General features: G+C 38.6%; 1 protein-coding gene across 1 annotated transcript; it reads right to left on the bottom strand.

The window, feature by feature from the left end:
• Positions 1-17,088: 17,088 nt before the first annotated feature.
• Positions 17,089-18,273, bottom strand: LOC147636540 (uncharacterized). The gene has a single exon (XM_086802011.1). The coding sequence runs from the start codon at positions 18,253-18,255 to the stop codon at positions 17,230-17,232; it is 1,026 nt and encodes a 341-aa protein (XP_086658137.1). The 5' UTR covers positions 18,256-18,273; the 3' UTR covers positions 17,089-17,229.
• Positions 18,274-20,212: the final 1,939 nt, after the last annotated feature.

Below are 20,212 nucleotides of genomic sequence, written 5' to 3'. Positions count from 1 at the left end.
CTGACAAGATTTTTGAATATCTTGTCACTATTGGCTTTCATGTAGCCAATGCAGATTTCTTGCTGTATGTGAGACACAGTGATAGAGGGGTTGTTCTTGTTGTCATCTATGTAGATGACCTGATCATTACGGGGGAACATGATGCAGAGATCTTTGATATAAAGATCTTGCTTAGACAGAAGTTTGAGATGATTTGGGGGAGCTCAGATATTTCTTAGGCATTGAGGTGATTAGGTCACCACATGGTATTGGATTATTGCAGAGGCAGTATGGCTTCTATATGTTGTCCAAGTATGGTATGACAGGCTGTAAGCCTATCTCAGTGCCATTGGATCAGAATGGCAAGTTGAGTGCAGATTCAGCAGAGATTTTGGGTGGAGGATCCTACTATGTATAGGTGCATAGTAGGAAGCTTGATCTACATGTAGATCACCAGGCCAGATTTGAGCTATGTTGTTGGGTTGGTGAGTCAGTTTATGCAGGTTCCTCGGAAGCCGCATTTGGATACATTGAGACGCATACTGAGGCATGTGAGGTATACTTTGCATTGTGGACTATTTTATGAAACTGGGACAGAGATATGTGTACATGGGTACACAGATGCTGATTGGGCTGGTAGTATCTCAGATAGAAGATCTACTAGTGGCTTCATGTTTTCTTCGGGGAGTGCTACTGTGACTTGGAGCAGCAAGAAGCAGCCTATGGTTGCTCTATATCCACCAGTACTTACAAAGGCCGAGTACAGAGGTGCTGCTATGGCAGCATGTGAGGTACCTTGGTTGAGAAAGCTACTTGCAGATTTGGGTCTATCAGTGGATAGACAATTTGTCATTTTCTGTGACAACATTAGCAGTATACAGTTGGCCACGAACCCAGTTTTTCATGCTCGCACGAAGCATATAGAGGTCCACTACCATTTTGTCAGAGAGAAGGTTTTGGCACGAGACGTTGACCTTGTTTATGTCAGCACACAGGATCAGGTCACTTACATCTTCACTAAAGCATTGGGTGCAGAGAAGCTTCGCAGATTCAGGGCTCCGCTTGGTGTACATGAGATGGAGTTGAGCTCGAGGGAGAGTGTTGAGATATCGAGCTCATCTAGTGAGGCGGTAGACACTGATGACCCGCTTGGGGCATAGGCCCCACACTTACACCACAGGTATGGTTGGTGAGATCATGGGTGATATGCGGCCAGTGGGATGATGGGCTGTGTCACAGCCATTCTAGAGACTGGCATAGTTATAGTGCCAGCTCATTTAGTTGGGTTCACACCTTAGAGAACCCTAGTATGTATTTGGTTGAATACCTTTTCATATTGTGTGTACTCTTATCTTTGTATATGGTGTGTTGAGTGTTGAGTGAAGAAGAAGAAGATTTTCAGCCTCTCACCTTGTGTGTTCTCTTTTAGGGTTTTGTGAGTGTGTGTGTGCTTGCAAGAGCTCAACCTCTTTTCTCCCTTGCATCTTTTCAAGCCATAGGATGGTTATTGGTGATAGACATGGACAAACAGATGCCATGGCTACCTTGTTGTGTAACCAACTCTTTGCCAAGATAAAACTGCTACATTTGAATCTGTAATTAGGAAAAATAAAATTTTCTCTTACTCCTTTCGCCAGTTTGCAAATAGGAAGCTTTCCTTGTGAAATCCCTTGGACATCTCTAACTTCATACACTGGCAAGACACAACTCTTAGTAACAATCAAAAGTAACACTTCTCCATCTGCACCTTCTTCTTCAACTCTCTCAAATGCCTGATTACCTTGGCCGAAGAGTCAAAATACTCTTCGATGTTATGTCTGAGTCCGAGTTGGATTTATACAGCATCTAGACAAATTCTCTAGTGCTAGAACTGATTGATGAAGGCTTGAAGTGGTGGTCATTAATCCAACGGGAGGAACTTCCAATGGCTCTCCTTTGTCATAAAATGATGAACAATCAATTGTATTATGTTCCATTCTTCAGAAACTTGTATCTGATGCTACCTGAGAAGTTTATTTGCTTGTTAAGTATATGTTGAAACATGTTCTAAGCTGCCTTTCATATGCTTGAATTTTGAAAAATATGTTTCCATATATTCTTGCTTCATATTCATCTAGCCTTTTGGTTGTAGCTTAAAGCTCTTTTGAAGATTTAACCCTCTTCTAAAGTTGTTGAATCAAATCTCCATCGTTTTTATCCTTCTCAATCATTTCTACTTGATTTTTCTTGAGCTCCTACTTAGCCACTTCAAGAGCTAATTTCTCATCACTAAGCTCTTTTACTCTATTTACATAAACTAGAACCTGCTCTCGTGAACAATCTATAAATATTTTTAGTGCTTTATCTTTTTGCTTCATCACCAAGCAGTTTACCTTTATTTGAGGGTTGAGAAGATGTTGTTGTTGTGATTGTGGAGTTGTCTAAGTTCTAGTTATATTCTTTGCATGCCCTTCAAACTTTCCACCAGCTCCATTGGGGCCTCCGGATCCATCCATATTTAAAATTATCAGAACATCAAGCCGGAAGTTTTGATTGAAGAAGAATTTGAAATTACCCCATATAGCCATCCCCATATAGCCATCGTATGTATCATGTAAGAGTTGTGTACAATGAGCTTCTTTAGCATCCACTTTTGCAGCTACTCATAAATTTATGTATCAACTATTCTGCTCTTGAGAATCTGCAATTAAGCCAGGCCTTCCCTTGCAACAGCCTCTATATTGGATTCAAAGAAAATAAATGTTGCTGATAAATTCTATTGGCTTGGAGTTGTGCATGAGTATATTTCTTTTATACTAAGCTAATGATGGTGTGCAAGTCATCGACCCTTTTTGTTTCAAAAGTCTTTATGCTGCCATTAGAGGGTGCAAATGAAATTATTCTGACAACAACTTAGAAAGAAATGGGCGCATTCTTTGGCTCAAAGGGGGTCTGGCAAGGAGCACAAGATAGTCAATCATCCCAACCCTATCAATCACCCCTGTTTTTTATTCATCACAAAGAAACCTATGCTAATACATAAGATCACTTACGAGCGTTAGGATGGTTATTGGCTATAGACATGGACAGACAGATGCCATGGGCTTCCTTGTTGTGTAACCAACTCTTTGCCAGGATAAAACTGCTGCATTTAAATCCGTAATTTGGAAAAACAAAAATTTCTCTTACTTCTTTCGTCACTTGCAAATAGGAATCTTTCCTTGTGAAATCCCTTGGACATCTCTAACTTCATACATTCGCAAGACACAACTCTTAGTAACAATAAGAAGTAACACTTCTCCATCTGCATCTTCTTCTTCAACTCTCTCAAATGCCTGATTACCTTGGCCAAAGAGTCAAAATACTCTTCGATGTTATGTCTGAGTCTGAGTTGGATTTATGCAGCATCTAGACGGATTCTCTAGTGCTTGAGCTGATTGATGAAGGCTTGAAGTGGTGGGCATTAATCCAACGGAGGATATTCCCAATGTCTCTCCCCTATCATAATAATGATGAACAATCAATTATATTATGTTCCATTCTTCAAAAACTTGTATCTGATGCTATCTGAGAAGTTTATTTGCATGTTAAGTATATGTTGAACATGTTCTAAGCTACCTTTCATATGCTTGAATTGTCTTTGCATTCAAATTAGACTTGTCTGTGAGCACATTATTTATGCTTTGTAAATTATCTAATCTTGATGAGAAATATGTTTCCATCTATTCTTGCTTCATATTCATCTAGCTTTTTTGTTGTAGCTTAAAGCTCTTTTGAAGATTTAACCCTCTTCTAAAGTTGTTGATGAATCAAGTCTCCATCGTTTTTATCCTTCTCAATCATTTCTACTTGATTTTTCTTGAGCTCCTAGTTAGCCACTTCAAGAGCTAATTTTTCATCACTAAGCTTTTTTACTCTATTTACGTAAACTAGAGCCTGCTCGTGAACAATCTGTAAATATTTTTAGTGCTTTATCTCTTTCCTTCATCACCAAGCAGATTACCTTTATTTGAGGGTTGAGAAGATGTTGTTGTTGTTGTGGTTATGGAGTTGTCTAAGTTCTAGTTATATTCTTTGCATGCCCTTAAGACTTTCCACCAGCTCCATTGGGGCCTCCAGATCTGTCCATATTTTAGATTATCAGAACATCAAGCCAAAAGTTTTGATTGAAGAAGAATTTGAAATTACCCCCCATATAGCCATCGTATGTATCATGAAAGAGTTGTGTACAATGAGCTTCTTTAGCATCCACTTTTGCAGCTACTCATAAATTTATGTATCTTCTTCTGATTCCATCGTGACTATTCTGCTCTTGAGAATATGCAATTGAGCCAAGCCTTCCCCTGCAATAGCCTCTATCTTTGATTCAAAGAAAATAAATGTTGCTGATAAATTCTATTGGCTTGGAGTTATGCATGAGTATATTTCTTTTATACTAAGCTAGTGATGGTGTGAAAGTCATCGACCCTCTTTGTTTCAACAAAAGTCTTTATGCTACCATTGGAGGGTGCAACAAAAATTACTCCGACAACAACTTAGAAAGAAATGGGCGCATTCTTTGGCTCAAAGGGGTCTTGCAACAAGGAGCACAAGATAGTCAATCATCCCAACCCTATCAATCGCCTCCGTTTTTTATTAGTCACAAAGATACATATGCTAACACATAAGATCACTTACGAGCCATAGGATGGTTATTGGCTATAGACATGGACAAACAGATGCCATGGGCTACCTTGTTGTGTAACCAACTCTTTGCCAAGATAAAACTGCTGCATTTGAATCTGTAATTAGGAAAAACAAAATTTTCTCTTACTCCTTTCGTCACTTGCAAATAGGAAGCTTTCCTTGTGAAATCCCTTGGACGTCCCTAACTTCATACAATGGAAGGACACAACTCTTAGTAACAATCAGAAGTAACACTTCTCCATCTACATCTTCTTCTTCAACTCTCTCAAATGCCTGATTACCTTGGCCGAAGAGTCAAAATACTCTTCGATGTTATGTCTGAGTGCGAGTTGGATTTATGCAGCATCTTAATCCAACGGAGGAACTTCCAATGGCTCTCCTCTGTCATAATGATGAACAATCAATTGTATTATGTTCCATTCTTAAAGCTCTTTTGAAGATTTAACCCTCTTCTGAAGTTGCTGAATCAAATCGGCATCGTTTTTATCCTTCTCAATCATTTCTACTTGATTTTTCTTGAGCTCCTAATTAGCCACTTCAAAATCTAATTTCTCATTACTTATCTCATTTACTCTATTTATGTAAACTAGAGCCTGCTCATGAACAATCTGTAAATATTTTTAGTGCTTTATCTTTTTGGTTCATCACCAAGCAGAGTCCCTTTATTTGAGGGTTGAGAAGATGTTGTTGTGGAGTTGTCTAAGTTCTAGTTATATTTTTTGCATGCCTTTTAGACTTTCCACCAGCTCCATTGGGGCCTCCGGATCCGTCCATATTTTAGATTATCAAAACATCAAGCCGGAAGTTTTGATTGAAGAAGAATTTGAAATTACCCCATATAGCCATCGTATGTATCATGAAAGAGTTGTGTACAATGATCTTCTTTAGCATTCACTTTTGCAGCTACTCATAAATTTATGTATCTTCTTTTGAATCCATTGCGACTATTCTGCTCTTGAGAATATGCAATTGAGCCATGCCTTCCCCTGCAACAACAACCTCTATATTTGATTCAAAGAAAATAAATATTGCTGATAACTTCTATTGGCTTGGAGTTGTGCATGAGTATATTTCTTTTATACTAAGCTAGTGATGGTGTACAAATCATCGATCCTCGTTGTTTCAAAAGTCTTTATGCTGCCATTGGACAGTGCAATAGAAATTACTCTGACAACAACTTAGAAAGAAATGGGCGCATTCTTTGGCTCAAAGGGGTCTTGCAAGGAGCACAAGATAGTCAATCATCCCAACCCTATCAATCGCCTCCGTTTTTGATTCATCACTCACGAAGATACATATGCTAACACATAGGTTCACTTACGAGCCATAGGATGGTTATTGGCTATAGACATGGACAAACAGATGCCATGGCTACCTTTTGTTGTGTAACCAACTCTTTGCCAAGATAAAACTGCTGCATTTTAATCCGTAATTTGTAAAAACAAAATTTTCTCTTACTCCTTTCATCACTTGCAAATAGGAAGCTTTCCTTGTGAAATCCTTTGGACATCTCTAACTTCATACACTGGCAAGACACAACTCTTAGTAACAATAAGAAGTAGCACTTCTCCATCTTCATCTTCTTCTTCAACTCTCTCAAATGCCTGATTACCTTGGCGGAAGAGTCAAGATACTCTTCGATGTTATGTCTGAGTCCGAGTTGGATTTATGCGGCATATAGACAAATCCTCTAGTGCTAGACTTGATTGCTTGAAGTGGTGGTCATTAATCCAACGGTGGAACTTCCAATGGCTCTCCTCTATCATAATGATGAACAATCAATTCTATTATGTTCCATTCTTCAGAAACTTGTATCTGATGCTATCTGAGAAGTTTATTTGCATGTTAAGTATATGTTAAACATGTTCTAAGCTGCCTTTCATATGTGTGAATTGTCTTTGCATTCAAATTAGACTGGTCTTTGAGCACATTATTTATGCTTTGTAAATTATCTAATCTTGATGAGAAATATGTTTCCATCTATTCTTGCTTCATATTCATCTAGCTTTTTGGTTGTAGCTTAAAGCCCTTTTGAAGATTTAACCCTCTTCTGAAGTTGTTGAGTCAAATCTCCATCGTTTTTATCCTTCTCAATCATTTCTACTTGATTTTTCTTGAGCTCCTAGTTAGCCACTTCAAGAGCTAATTTCTCATCACTAAGCTCTTTTACTCTATTTACGTAAACTAGAGCCTGCTCGTGTGAACAATCTATAAATATTTTTAGTGCTTTATCTTTTTGCTTCATCACCAAGCAGTTTACCTTTATTTGAGGGTTGACAAGATGTTGTTGTTGTTTTGTGATTGTGAAGTTGTCTAAGTTCTAGTTATATTCTTTGCATGCCCTTCAGACTTTCCACCAGCTCCATTGGGGCCTCCAGATCCGTCCATATTTTAGATTATTAGAACATCAAGCCGGAAGTTTTGATTGAAGAAGAATTTGAAATTACCCCATATAGCCATCGTATGTGTCATGAAAGAGTTGTGTACAATGAGCTTCTTTAGGATCCACTTTTGTAGCTACTCATAAATTTATATATCTTCTTCTAATTCCATCGCGACTATTCTGCTCTTGAGATTATGCAATCGAGCCAAGCCTTCCCCTGCAACAACAGCCTCTATCTTTGATTCAAAGAAATTAAAAAGCTGATAAATTCTATTGACTTGGAGTTGTACATGAGTATATTTCTTTTATACTAAGCTAGTGATGGTGTGCAAGTCATCGACCCTCTTAGTTTTCAAAGTCTTTATGCTGCCATTGAGGGTGCAACAGAAATTACTCCGCCAACAACTCTTTGCAAAGATAAAACTACTGCATTTGAATCTGTCTCATTAGGAAAAATAAAATTTTCTATTACTTCATTCGTCACTTGCAAATAGGAAGCTTTCCTTGTGAAATCCCTTGGACGTCTCTAACTTCATACATTGGCAAGACACAACTCTTAGTAACAATCAGAAGTAACACTTCTCCATCTACATCTTCTTCTTTAACTCTCTCAAATGCCTGATTACCTTGGCCGAAGAGTCAAAAAACTCTTCAATGTTATGTCTGAGTCTGCGTTGGATTTATGCAGCATCTAGACAATTTCTCTAGCGCTAGAACTATTTGATAAGGGTTAAAGTGGCGGGCATTAATCCAACAAAGGAACTTCCAATGGCTCTCCTCTGTCATAATGATAAACAATTAATTGTCTTATGTTCCATTCTTCAAAAACTTGTATCTGATGCTATCTGAGAAGTTTATTTGCATGTTAAGTATATGTTGAACATGTTCTAAGCTGCCTTTCATATGCTTGAATTGTCTTTGCATTCAAATTAGACTTGTCTTTGAGCACATTATTTATGCTTTGTAAATTATCTAATCTTGATTGAAAATATGTTTCCATCTATTCTTGCTTCATATTCATCTAGCTTTTGGGTTGTAGCTTAAAGCTCTTTTGAAGATTTAACCCTCTTCTGAAGTTGATGAATCAAATCTCCATCGTTTTTATACTTCTCAATCATTTCTACTTGATTTTTCTTGAGCTCCTAGTTAGGCCTACACTTCAAGAGCTAATTTCTCATCACTAAGCTCCTTTACTCTAATTACGTAAACTAGAGCTTGCTCTTGAACAATCTGTAAATATTTTTAGTGCTTTATCTTTTTGCTTCATCACCAAGCAGATTACCTTTATTTGAGGGTTGAGAAGATGTTGTTGTTGTTGTGGTTATGGAGTTGTCTAAGTTCTAGTTATATTCTTTGCATGCCGTTCAGACTTTCTACTAGCTCCATTGGGTCCTCCGGATCCGTCCATATTTTAGATTATCACAACATCAAGCCGAAAGTTTTGATTGAAGAAGAATCTGAAATTACCCCATATAGCCATCGTATGTATCATGAAAGAGTTGTGTACAATGAGCTTCTTTAGGATCCACTTTTGCAGCTACTCATAAATTTATGCATCTTCTTCTAATTCCATCGCGACTATTCTGCTCTTGAGATTAAGCAATTAAGCCAAGCCTTCCCCTGCAACAACAGCCTCTATCTTTGATTCAAAGAAATTAAATGTTGCTGATAAGTTCTATTGCCTTGGAGTTGTACATGAGTATATTTCTTTTATACTAAGCTAGTGATGGATCATGGTGTGCAAGTCATTGACCCTCTTTGTTTCAAAAGTCTTTATGCTGCCATTGGAGGGTGCAACAGAAATTACTCCACCAACAACTCCTCTTTGCCAAGATAAAGCTGCTGCATTTGAATCTGTCTCATTAGGAAAAATAAAATTTTCTATTACTCCGTTCGTCACTTGCAAATAGGAAGCTTTCCTTGTGAAATCCCTTGGACATCTCTAACTTCATACATTGGCAAGACACAACTCTTAGTAACACTTCTCCATCTGCATCTTCTTCTTCAACTCTCTCAAATGCCTGATTACCTTGGTCGAAGAGTCAAAAAACTCTTCAATGTTATCTCTCAGTCCGAGTTGGATTCATGCAGCATCTAGACAATATCTCTAGCGCTAGAGCTAATTGATAAGGGTTAAAGTGGCGGGCATTAATCCAACAGAGGAACTTCCAATGGCTCTCCTCTGTCATAATGATGAACAATTAATTGTATTATGTTCCATTCTTCAAAAACTTGTATCTGATGCTATCTGAGAAGTTTATTTGCATGTTAAGTATATGTTGAGCATGTTCTAAGCTGCCTTTCATATGCTTGAATTGTCTTTGCATTCAAATTAGACTGGTCTTTGAGCACATTATTTATGCTTTGTACATTATCTAATCTTGATGAAAAATATGTTTCCATCTATTCTTGCTTCATATTCATCTAGCTTTTTGGTTGTAGCTTAAAGCCCTTTTGAAGATTTAACCCTCTTCTGAAGTTGTTGAGTCAAATCTCCATCGTTTTTATCCTTCTCAATCATTTCTACTTGATTTTTCTTGAGCTCCTAGTTACCCACTTCAAGAGCTAATTTCTCATCACTAAGCTCTTTTACTCTATTTACATAAACTAGAGCCTACTCGTGTGAACAATCTATAAATATTTTTAGTGCTTTATCTTTTTGCTTCATCACCAAGCAGTTTACCTTTATTTGAGGGTTGAGAAGATGTTGTTGTTGTTTTGTGACTGTGAAGTTGTCTAAGTTCTAGTTATATTCTTTGCATGCCCTTCAGACTTTCCACCAGCTCCATTGGGGCCTCCGGATCCGTCCATATTTTAGATTATTAGAACATCAAGCCGGAAGTTTTGATTGAAGAAGAATTTTAAATTACCCCATATAGCCATCGTATGTGTCATGAAAGAGTTGTGTACAATGAGCTTCTTTAGGATCCACTTTTGTAGCTACTCATAAATTTATGTATCTTCTTCTAATTCCATCGCGACTATTCTGCTCTTGAGATTATGCAATCGAGCCAAGCCTTCCCCTGCAACAACAGCCTCTATCTTTGATTCAAAGAAATTAAAAAGCTGATAAATTCTATTGACTTGGAGTTGTACATGAGTATATTTCTTTTATACTAAGCTAGTGATGGTGTGCAAGTCATCGACCCTCTTAGTTTTCAAAGTCTTTATGCTGCCATTGAAGGTGCAACAGAAATTACTCCGCCAACAACTCTTTGCAAAGATAAAACTACTGCATTTGAATCTGTCTCATTAGGAAAAATAAAATTTTCTATTACTTCATTCGTCACTTGCAAATAGGAAGCTTTCCTTGTGAAATCCCTTGGACGTCTCTAACTTCATACATTGGCAAGACACAACTCTTAGTAACAATCAGAAGTAACACTTCTCCATCTACATCTTCTTCTTTAACTCTCTCAAATGCCTGATTACCTTGGCCGAAGAGTCAAAAAACTCTTCAATGTTATGTCTGAGTCTGCGTTGGATTTATGCAGCATCTAGACAATTTCTCTAGCGCTAGAACTATTTGATAAGGGTTAAAGTGGCGGGCATTAATCCAACAAAGGAACTTCCAATGGCTCTCCTCTGTCATAATGATAAACAATTAATTGTCTTATGTTCCATTCTTCAAAAACTTGTATCTGATGCTATCTGAGAAGTTTATTTGCATGTTAAGTATATGTTGAACATGTTCTAAGCTGCCTTTCATATGCTTGAATTGTCTTTGCATTCAAATTAGACTTGTCTTTGAGCACATTATTTATGCTTTGTAAATTATCTAATCTTGATTGAAAATATGTTTCCATCTATTCTTGCTTCATATTCATCTAGCTTTTGGGTTGTAGCTTAAAGCTCTTTTGAAGATTTAACCCTCTTCTGAAGTTGTTGAATCAAATCTCCATCGTTTTTATACTTCTCAATCATTTCTACTTGATTTTTCTTGAGCTCCTAGTTAGGCCTACACTTCAAGAGCTAATTTCTCATCACTAAGCTCCTTTACTCTAATTACGTAAACTAGAGCTTGCTCTTGAACAATCTGTAAATATTTTTAGTGCTTTATCTTTTTGCTTCATCACCAAGCAGATTACCTTTATTTGAGGGTTGAGAAGATGTTGTTGTTGTTGTGGTTATGGAGTTGTCTAAGTTCTAGTTATATTCTTTGCATGCCGTTCAGACTTTCTACTAGCTCCATTGGGTCCTCCGGATCCGTCCATATTTTAGATTATCACAACATCAAGCCGAAAGTTTTGATTGAAGAAGAATCTGAAATTACCCCATATAGCCATCGTATGTATCATGAAAGAGTTGTGTACAATGAGCTTCTTTAGGATCCACTTTTGCAGCTACTCATAAATTTATGCATCTTCTTCTAATTCCATCGCGACTATTCTGCTCTTGAGATTAAGCAATTGAGCCAAGCCTTCCCCTGCAACAACAGCCTCTATCTTTGATTCAAAGAAATTAAATGTTGCTGATAAGTTCTATTGCCTTGGAGTTGTACATGAGTATATTTCTTTTATACTAAGCTAGTGATGGATCATGGTGTGCAAGTCATTGACCCTCTTTGTTTCAAAAGTCTTTATGCTGCCATTGGAGGGTGCAACAGAAATTACTCCGCCAACAACTCCTCTTTGCCAAGATAAAGCTGCTGCATTTGAATCTGTCTCATTAGGAAAAATAAAATTTTCTATTACTCCGTTCGTCACTTGCAAATAGGAAGCTTTCCTTGTGAAATCCCTTGGACGTCTCTAACTTCATACATTGGCAAGACACAACTCTTGGTAACACTTCTCCATCTGCATCTTCTTCTTCAACTCTCTCAAATGCCTGATTACCTTGGTCGAAGAGTCAAAAAACTCTTCAATGTTATCTCTCAGTCCGAGTTGGATTCATGCAGCATCTAGACAATATCTCTAGCGCTAGAGCTAATTGATAAGGGTTAAAGTGGCGGGCATTAATCCAACAGAGGAACTTCCAATGGCTCTCCTCTGTCATAATGATGAACAATTAATTGTATTATGTTCCATTCTTCAGAAACTTGTATCTGATGCTATCTGAGAAGTTTATTTGCATGTTAAGTATATGTTGAGCATGTTCTAAGCTGCCTTTCATATGCTTGAATTGTCTTTGCATTCAAATTAGACTGGTCTTTGAGCACATTATTTATGCTTTGTACATTATCTAATCTTGATGAAAAATATGTTTCCATCTATTCTTGCTTCATATTCATCTAGCTTTTTGGTTGTAGCTTAAAGCTCTTTTGAAGATTTAACCCTCTTCTGAAGTTGTTGAATCAAATCTCCATCGTTTTTATACTTCTCAATCATTTCTACTTGATTTTTCTTGAGCTCCTAGTTAGGCCTACACTTCAAGAGCTAATTTCTCATCACTAAGCTCTTTTACTCTATTTACGTAAACTAGAGCCTGCTCATGAACAATCTGTAAATATTTTTAGTGCTTTATCTTTTTGCTTCATCACCAAGCAGATTACCTTTATTTGAGGGTTGAGAAGATGTTGTTGTTGTTGTGGTTATGGAGTTGTCTAAGTTCTAGTTATATTCTTTGCATGCCCTTCAGACTTTCCACTAGCTCCATTGGGGCCTCCGGATCCGTCCATATTTTAGATCATCAGAACATCAAGCCGGAAGTTTTGATTGAAGAAGAATTTTTAATTACCCCCCATATAGCCATCGTATGTATCATGAAAGAGTTGTGTACAATGAGCTTCTTTAGCCATCCACTTTTGCAGCTACTCATAAATTTATATATCTTCTTCTGATTCCATCCGGACTATTCTGCTCTTGAGAATATGCAATTGAGCCAAGCCTTCCCCTGCAAACAGCCTCTATCTTTGATTCAAAGAAAATAAATGTTAATGATAAATTTTATTGGCTTGGAATTGTGCATGAGTATATTTCTTTTATACTAAGCTAGTGATGGTGTGCAAGTCATCGACCCTCTTTGTTTCAAAAGTCTTTATGCTGCCATTGGAGGGTGCAACAGAAATCAGTCCGACAACAACTTAGAAAGAAATGGGCGCATTCTTTGGCTCAAAGGGGTCTTGGAAGGAGCACAAGATAGTCAATCATCCCAACCCTATCAATCGCCTCCGTTTTTGATTCATCACAAACATACATATGCTAACACATAACATCACTTATACGAGCCATAGGATGGTTATTGGCTCTATAGACATCGACAAATAGATGGCATGGGTTACCTTGTTGTGTGACCAACACTTTGCCAAGATAAAACTGTTGCATTTGAATCCGTAATTAGGAAAAACAAAATTTTCCCTTACTCCTTTCGTCACTTGCAAATAGGAATCTTTCCTTGTGAAATCCCTTGGACATCTCTAACTTCATACACTAGGAAGACACAACTCTTAGTAACTCCATTTGCATCTTCTTCTTAAACTCTCTCAAATGCCTGATTACCTTGGCCGAAGAGGCAAAATACTCTTCGATGTTATGTCTGAGTGCGAGTTGGATTTATGCAGCATCTAGACAGATTCTCTAGTGCTAGAGCTGATTGATGAAGGCTTGAAGTGGTGGTCATTAATCCAACAGCGAAGGAACTTTCAAGGGCTCTCCTCTGTCATAATGATGAACAATCAATTGTATTATGCTCCATTCTTCAAAAACTTGTATCTGATGCTATCTGAGAAGCTTACTTGCATATTAAGTATATGTTGACATTTTCTAAGCTGCCTTTCATATGCGTGAATTGTCTTTGCATTCAAATTAGACTCGTCTTTGAGCACATTATTTTTGCTTCATAAATTATCTAATCTTGATGAAAAATATGTTTCCATCTATTCTTGCTTCATATTCATCTAGCTTTTTGGTTGTAGCTTAAAGCTCTTTTGAAGATTTAACCTCTTCTAAAGTTGTTGAATCAAATCTCCATCATTTTTATCCTTCTCAATCATTTCTACTTGATTTTTCTTGAGCTCCTAGTTAGCCACTTCAAGAGCTAATTTCTCATCACCAAGCTCTTTTACTCTTTTTATGTAAACTATAGCCTGCTCGTGAACAATCTGTAAATATTTTTAGTGCTTTATCTTTTTGCTTCATCACCAAGCAGTTTACCTTTATGTGAGGGTTGAGAAGATGTTTTTGTTTTTGTGGTTATGGAGTTGTCTCAGTTCTAGTTATATTCTTTGCATGCCCTTCAGACTTTCCACCAACTCCATTGGGGCCTCCAGATCCGTCCATATTTTAGATTATTAAAATATCAAGCCGGAAGTTTTGATTGAAGAAGAATTTGAAATTACCCCATATATCCATCATATGTAGCAAGTAAGAGTTGTACAATGAGCTTCTTTAGGATCCACTTTTGCAGCTACTCCTAAATTTATGTATCATCTTCTAATTCCATTGCGACTATTCTACTCTTGAGAATATGCAATTGAGCCAAGCCTTACCCTACCAACAGCCTCTATCTTTGATTCAAAGAAAATAAATGTTGCTGATAAATTCTATTGGCTTGGAGTTGTGCATGAGTATATTTATTTTATACTAAGCTAGTGATGGTGTGCAAGTCATCGACCCTCTTTGTTTCAAAAGTCTTTATGTTGCCATTAGAGGGTGCAACAGAAATTACTTCGACAACAACTTAGAAAGAAATGGGTGCATTCTTTAGCTGAAAGGGGTCTGGCAAGGAGCACAAGATAGTCAATCATCGCAACCCTATTAATCACCTCCGTTTTTTATTTATCACACAAAGATACATATGCTAACACATAAGATCACTTACGAGCCATAGGATGGTTATTGGCTATTACATGGACAAACAGATGCCATGGGCTACCTTGTTGTGTAACCAACTCTTTGCCAAGATAAAACTATTGCATTTGAATCCGTAATTAGGAAAAACAAAATTCTCTTACTCCTTTCGTCACTTGCAAATAGGAAGCTTTCCTTCTGAAATCCCTTGGACGTCTCTAACTTCATACATTGGCAAGACACAACTCTTAGTAACAATTAGAAGCAACACTTCTCCATCTGCATCTTCTTCTTCAACTCTCTCAAATGCCTGATTACCTTGGGCGAAGAGTCAAAATCCTCTTCGATGTTATGTCTGAGTTCGAGTTGGATTTATGCAGCATCTAGACAAATTCTCTAGTGCTAGAGCTTATTGATAAAGGCTTGAAGTGGTGGGCATTAATCCAACGGAGGAACTTCCAATGGCTCTCCTTTGTCCTAATGATGAACAATCAATTGTATTATGTTCCATTCTTCAGAAACTTGTATCTGATGCTATCTGAGACGTTTATGTGCATGAGTATATGTTGAACATGTTCTAAGCTACCTTTCATATGCTTGAATTGTCTTTGCATTCAAATTAGACTCGTCTTTGAGCACATTATTTCTGCTTTGTAAATTATCTAATCTTGATGAAAAATGTGTTTCCATCTATTCTTGCTTCATATTCATCTAGCTTTTTGGTTGTAGCTTAAAGCTCTTTTGAAGATTTAACCTCTTCTGAAGTTGTTGAATCAAATCTCCATCGTTTTTATCCTTCTCGATCATTTCTACTTGATTTTTCTTGAGCTCCTAGTTAGGCACTTCAAGAGCTAATTTCTCATCACTAAGCTCTTTACTCTATTTACGTAAACTAGAGCCTGCTCGTGAACAATCTGTAAATATTTTTAGTGCTTTATCTTTTTGCTTCATCACCAAGCAGTTTACCTTTATTTGAGGGTTGAGAAGATGTTGTTGTTGTGGTTGTGGAGTTGTCTAAGTTCTAGTTATATTCTTTGCATGCCCTTCTTCAGACTTTCCACCAGCTCCATTGGGGCCTCCGGATCCGTCCATATTTTAGATCATCAGAACATCAAGCCAAAAGTTTTGATTGAAGAAGAATTTGAAATTACCCCATATAGCCATCATATGTATCATGTGAGAGTTGTGTACAATGAGCTTTTTTAGCATCCACTTTTGCAACTACTCACATAAATTTATGTATCGACTATTCTGATCTTGAGAATATGCAATTGAGCCAAGCCTTACCTTGCAACAGCCTCTATATTGGATTCAAAGAAAATACATGTTGCTGATAAATTCTATTGGCTTGGAGTTGTGCATGAGTATATTTCTTTTATACTAAGCTAATGATGGTGTGCAAGTCATCGACCCTCTTTGTTTCAAAAGTCTTTATGCTGCCATTGGAGGGTGCAACAAAATTACTCCGACAACAACTTAGAAAGAAATGGGCGCATTCTTTGGCTCAAAGGGAGTCTGGCAAGGAGCACAAGATAGTCAATCATCCCAACCCTATCAATCGCCTCTGTTTTTTATTCATCACAAAGATACCTATGCTAACACATAAAATCACTTACGAGCCATAGGATGGTTATTGGCTATAGACATGGACAAACAGATGTCATGGGCTTTCTTGTTGTGTAACCAACTCTTTGCCAAAATAAAACTGCTGCATTTGAATCCGTAATTAGGAAAAACAAAATTTTCTCTGACTCCGTTCGTCACTTGAAAATAGGAAGCTTTCCTTGTGAAATCCCTTAGACATCTCTAACTTCATACACTGGCAAGACACACAACTCTTAGTAACAATTGGAAGCAACTAAAAAGAACAAGGAAGAGCACATATAAGTTGACTTAACAAGCACGATTGTCTTGAAACAACTAAAGATATGTCTGTCGCTTATCTTGTAGCAACTAAGGGGAAGTTCCCACAAGGGCTTCATTTCATAGAGCCTTTGACATTTAATGATGTTTGTGGCTAACGAAGCAAATCTCAATTAGGCCGAAATTGGAAGAGTTAAGTTTTTCACCTTAAAACTACACCACTGCAACTTGTGGGAACATTTGTACCAGTGTTTGAAAAAAACTACTTTCCCAAAAAGTACAAAACCTTCATCTAAAAATTGTGAAATTATTTATAAAGAAAATTTTCAAATTTTGAAGGTTTTTGTTCTACAACCCCTCAAAATTTGCAGGTTTTTGTACCCTTAAGTTTCAAATTTGAAGGTAATTTTAAAAATCTGCAAGTGCAAATTACACTATACCCGGGTTTTTTTCGAACACTGATTTGTACTCATTTGGATTCTATAGTATTAAAAGAGAACTGAAATGCCTAAAGATCAGTTGTCCGAATGCCTAACGATCAGTTGTCCGAATGCCTAAAGATACATTCTCCAAAGGCCGACAAAATTACTCGATACAATTAGCGCAACCTTGTTAAGACTCAGCGGGTGCAGGTGCGACGGAGGCTCCTTGCAAGGCATACGCTGTTGAGGGTCCAGCCTGTTGAAGTGTTTGGGCGAAGGAGAGGGCGATGGCGAGAAGCGGGGCGATGGGCTGCCCTTGCTTGCTCATGCGCTCCTTGACGGGGCCCTCGGTCTCTTCAAACTCATCCCAGCACGTGTCCTGGTCCGTGTAGGACGAGCTCAGCCACACGCGCACGTCCATCACCTGCCCCTTGAGGGCCGCTGCGGGCGCCCGGCCGTCCAAGTGTGAAAGACGCTCGATGGAGTTGCTCAGTCCGTCTCGGGCGCCGTCCAGCAGATCCAGGCAGTCCTGAAGCACCGCCATCTCGCCGATCCCTCCCGCCTCACCGCTACCACGGGACAGGTTCACGCCCAGCAAGTAGGTCTGGTTCACCACAATCAGAGCGGCTGAAGCAACGTAGGCCGTCAGATCTTGGAGGGCCGCAGACGGCAGCGATGAAGAGTAAGAGGAGAGGGTAGTCAGGCAGAGCTGGGGGTACTTGGTTGTGTTGCACAGAGAAGTCCATGATGGTGGCTGCAAAGGGGAAAAGGCCGGAGAGGGAGAGGGAGAGGGAGAGGGAGAGGGAGAGGGAGACATATGAAGTAAATATGAAGGTGAAGGAGACGGTGAAGGGGATCGTGATACTGGATTCTGAAGAGAGGGGCGTGATGTGCGGCTTTGGCGTCCATGAATCAGCAACACTAGCAGCAAGCACACCCCAATGGCGGCCGCCACACAAGCCACCACACACCCTCTATGGCCACCACGGCAGGCCGCCTTGAGCTTCAGCTGATGATTTCCCCTGCCATCATCTTCTGCCAAGCCCACCTTGGAGTACTCAATTCCTCCTCCTAGAGAAGGAGGAGGAGTTGAACCGATCTTCGAGTACCCAACCGTTGCGGAAGGTGGAGAGCACGATGCCGAGGACGAAGACAGCATTTTCGTCGGCGTTATGAAATAAAAGGGTATTGCATCTACCCCGCCTCCAGAAGTCATCGCCTACCTTCAGGCTTAGCCCGGTACACACTGCCAAATCTCGGTGCCCAAACTATTAAGGACACGGAAAACAAAGGACGGGCGCCTTAGCTTGGGCGCCCCTTTACAGAGTAGGAAAAAGTGGAATAATTTTTTAGGAAAAGAAAAAACATAAAATCTCTGTTGCAGCAAAGTCGTCTTGTGCAGTGAAGGGCCATTCGAATAACAGCTGCCTGTGAAAACTTGCCACAGCATTTAAACTAGACGAATTCATCATCATCATCAAACAGAGATGCACAGACTCGAATAGCTGCTTGTGATAACTCGCCGCAACATCAAACTGGCCAAATTCGTGCTCATCAGCAGAGATTAGAAATGAGAAGAGGAAACGAAGATAAAAAGCAAGGCCGCCAACAAAGACCTAATATGATAACATGGACATAACAACAGCCAACAGCAGAGCTACTTTAATCTTCGAAAGACATAGCATTACTAAGAACTCCATGCATGGCAACACTGAATTTAATTAAATTGACAAATGATGGTATCAGCTTCCAAGACATAGCATTACTAAGAACTCCATGCATGGCAACACTGAATTTAATTAAATTGACAAATGATGATGCTTCCAACACCAACACTAAGTTCAGAATGCCTAGATGCACATTCATCCTCTTCACTAACACTATGTCAAACAGCTTGCATCCTCTTCACTAAAAAAATGTCAAACAACATGCAACCTGTTCATCCTCTACCTGCATCCATAAGACCCTACCCTGCATCATGTGTTGATACTTCCAACACCAACACTAAGTTCAAAATGCCTAAATGCACATTCATCCTCTTCACTAATAGTATGTCAAGCAACTTGCATCCTCGTCACTAATAAAATGTCGAACAGCATGCAACATGTTCATCCTGTACCTACATCCATAAGACCCTACTGAGCATTATGTGTTGCTCCTCTTCTTGTGCATCCAACAACAACATCAAACTGAGGCCACAAGTCCACCAGATATACCATTGGATACCATGCATACATTATGTGTGAATCCCCCGGTGAATCCTATGCTGCTTCTCTACTTGTGCATCCAGCAAACAATATCATTAGATACATCAAACTGAGGCCAAACTCTAGCAAAATTATCTTTGGATACCATGCATACATCAAATCCAACAGATATAGCATTGATAACATGCACATATCGAATCCAACAAATATAGCATTGGATACCATGCACACATCAAATCCAGCAAATATATCATTGGATACCATGTATACATGCATACTGAATTGCATATCTTCAAGATTACAAATGTGGCCCAGGCTGCCATGCACACAAGCTCAGACCAAACTGCATTTTCCATGCCAAAATTAACACATACTATTATCATTCTCTTCTGCTTCATCATTCTCGCCAAACATGACTCTAACATTCCTCCTTTGCATTTCTTTCTCTCTATACCACATGAAAAGCTCCCCGTATATACCACATGAAAAGATCCTTGTATATCATTATACTACACCTAAGCCAATCTACCATGGCATACTCCCAGGATGCTATTTGTTGCACCATGAGTTGTAGGGTGTGATAATGATAATGATCTAGTGGATCCTCAATGTACCTAAATAAACATTAGGTGAAATATGGACTCTCATTTTTACCCCTTAAGGATTTCCACACCTCCTCTCTCTAGAAAAATGGGCTCATGGTGAAAATTTTGCAAATCAAATTAAAAGTGAGCAGAGACTGGACATTTGGAATCTACTCTTCGAGACCTTTCTAATGATATATAGTATGATAATCAATTTTGAATATTCAAGAAGTCCCCAAATTGGTGATAAACGGGACATAAACACGACAAGAGCTACCGCCATTATCTTACATCAAGGAGTCACGATAGATACACCAAAGGGTCATACATTCAAGATATCAAGCAATAGTGTCCAAAGCTACAACTTGGACGGGCGCCCGTA

The sequence above is a fragment of the Cibotium barometz genome, chromosome 8, assembly GCF_041138505.1.
Source record: "Cibotium barometz isolate CiBa-2024 chromosome 8, ASM4113850v1, whole genome shotgun sequence".
In the NCBI taxonomy this organism is placed as follows: Eukaryota; Viridiplantae; Streptophyta; class Polypodiopsida; order Cyatheales; family Cibotiaceae; genus Cibotium; species Cibotium barometz.
This window is presented reverse-complemented; position numbering and strand designations above follow the sequence as displayed.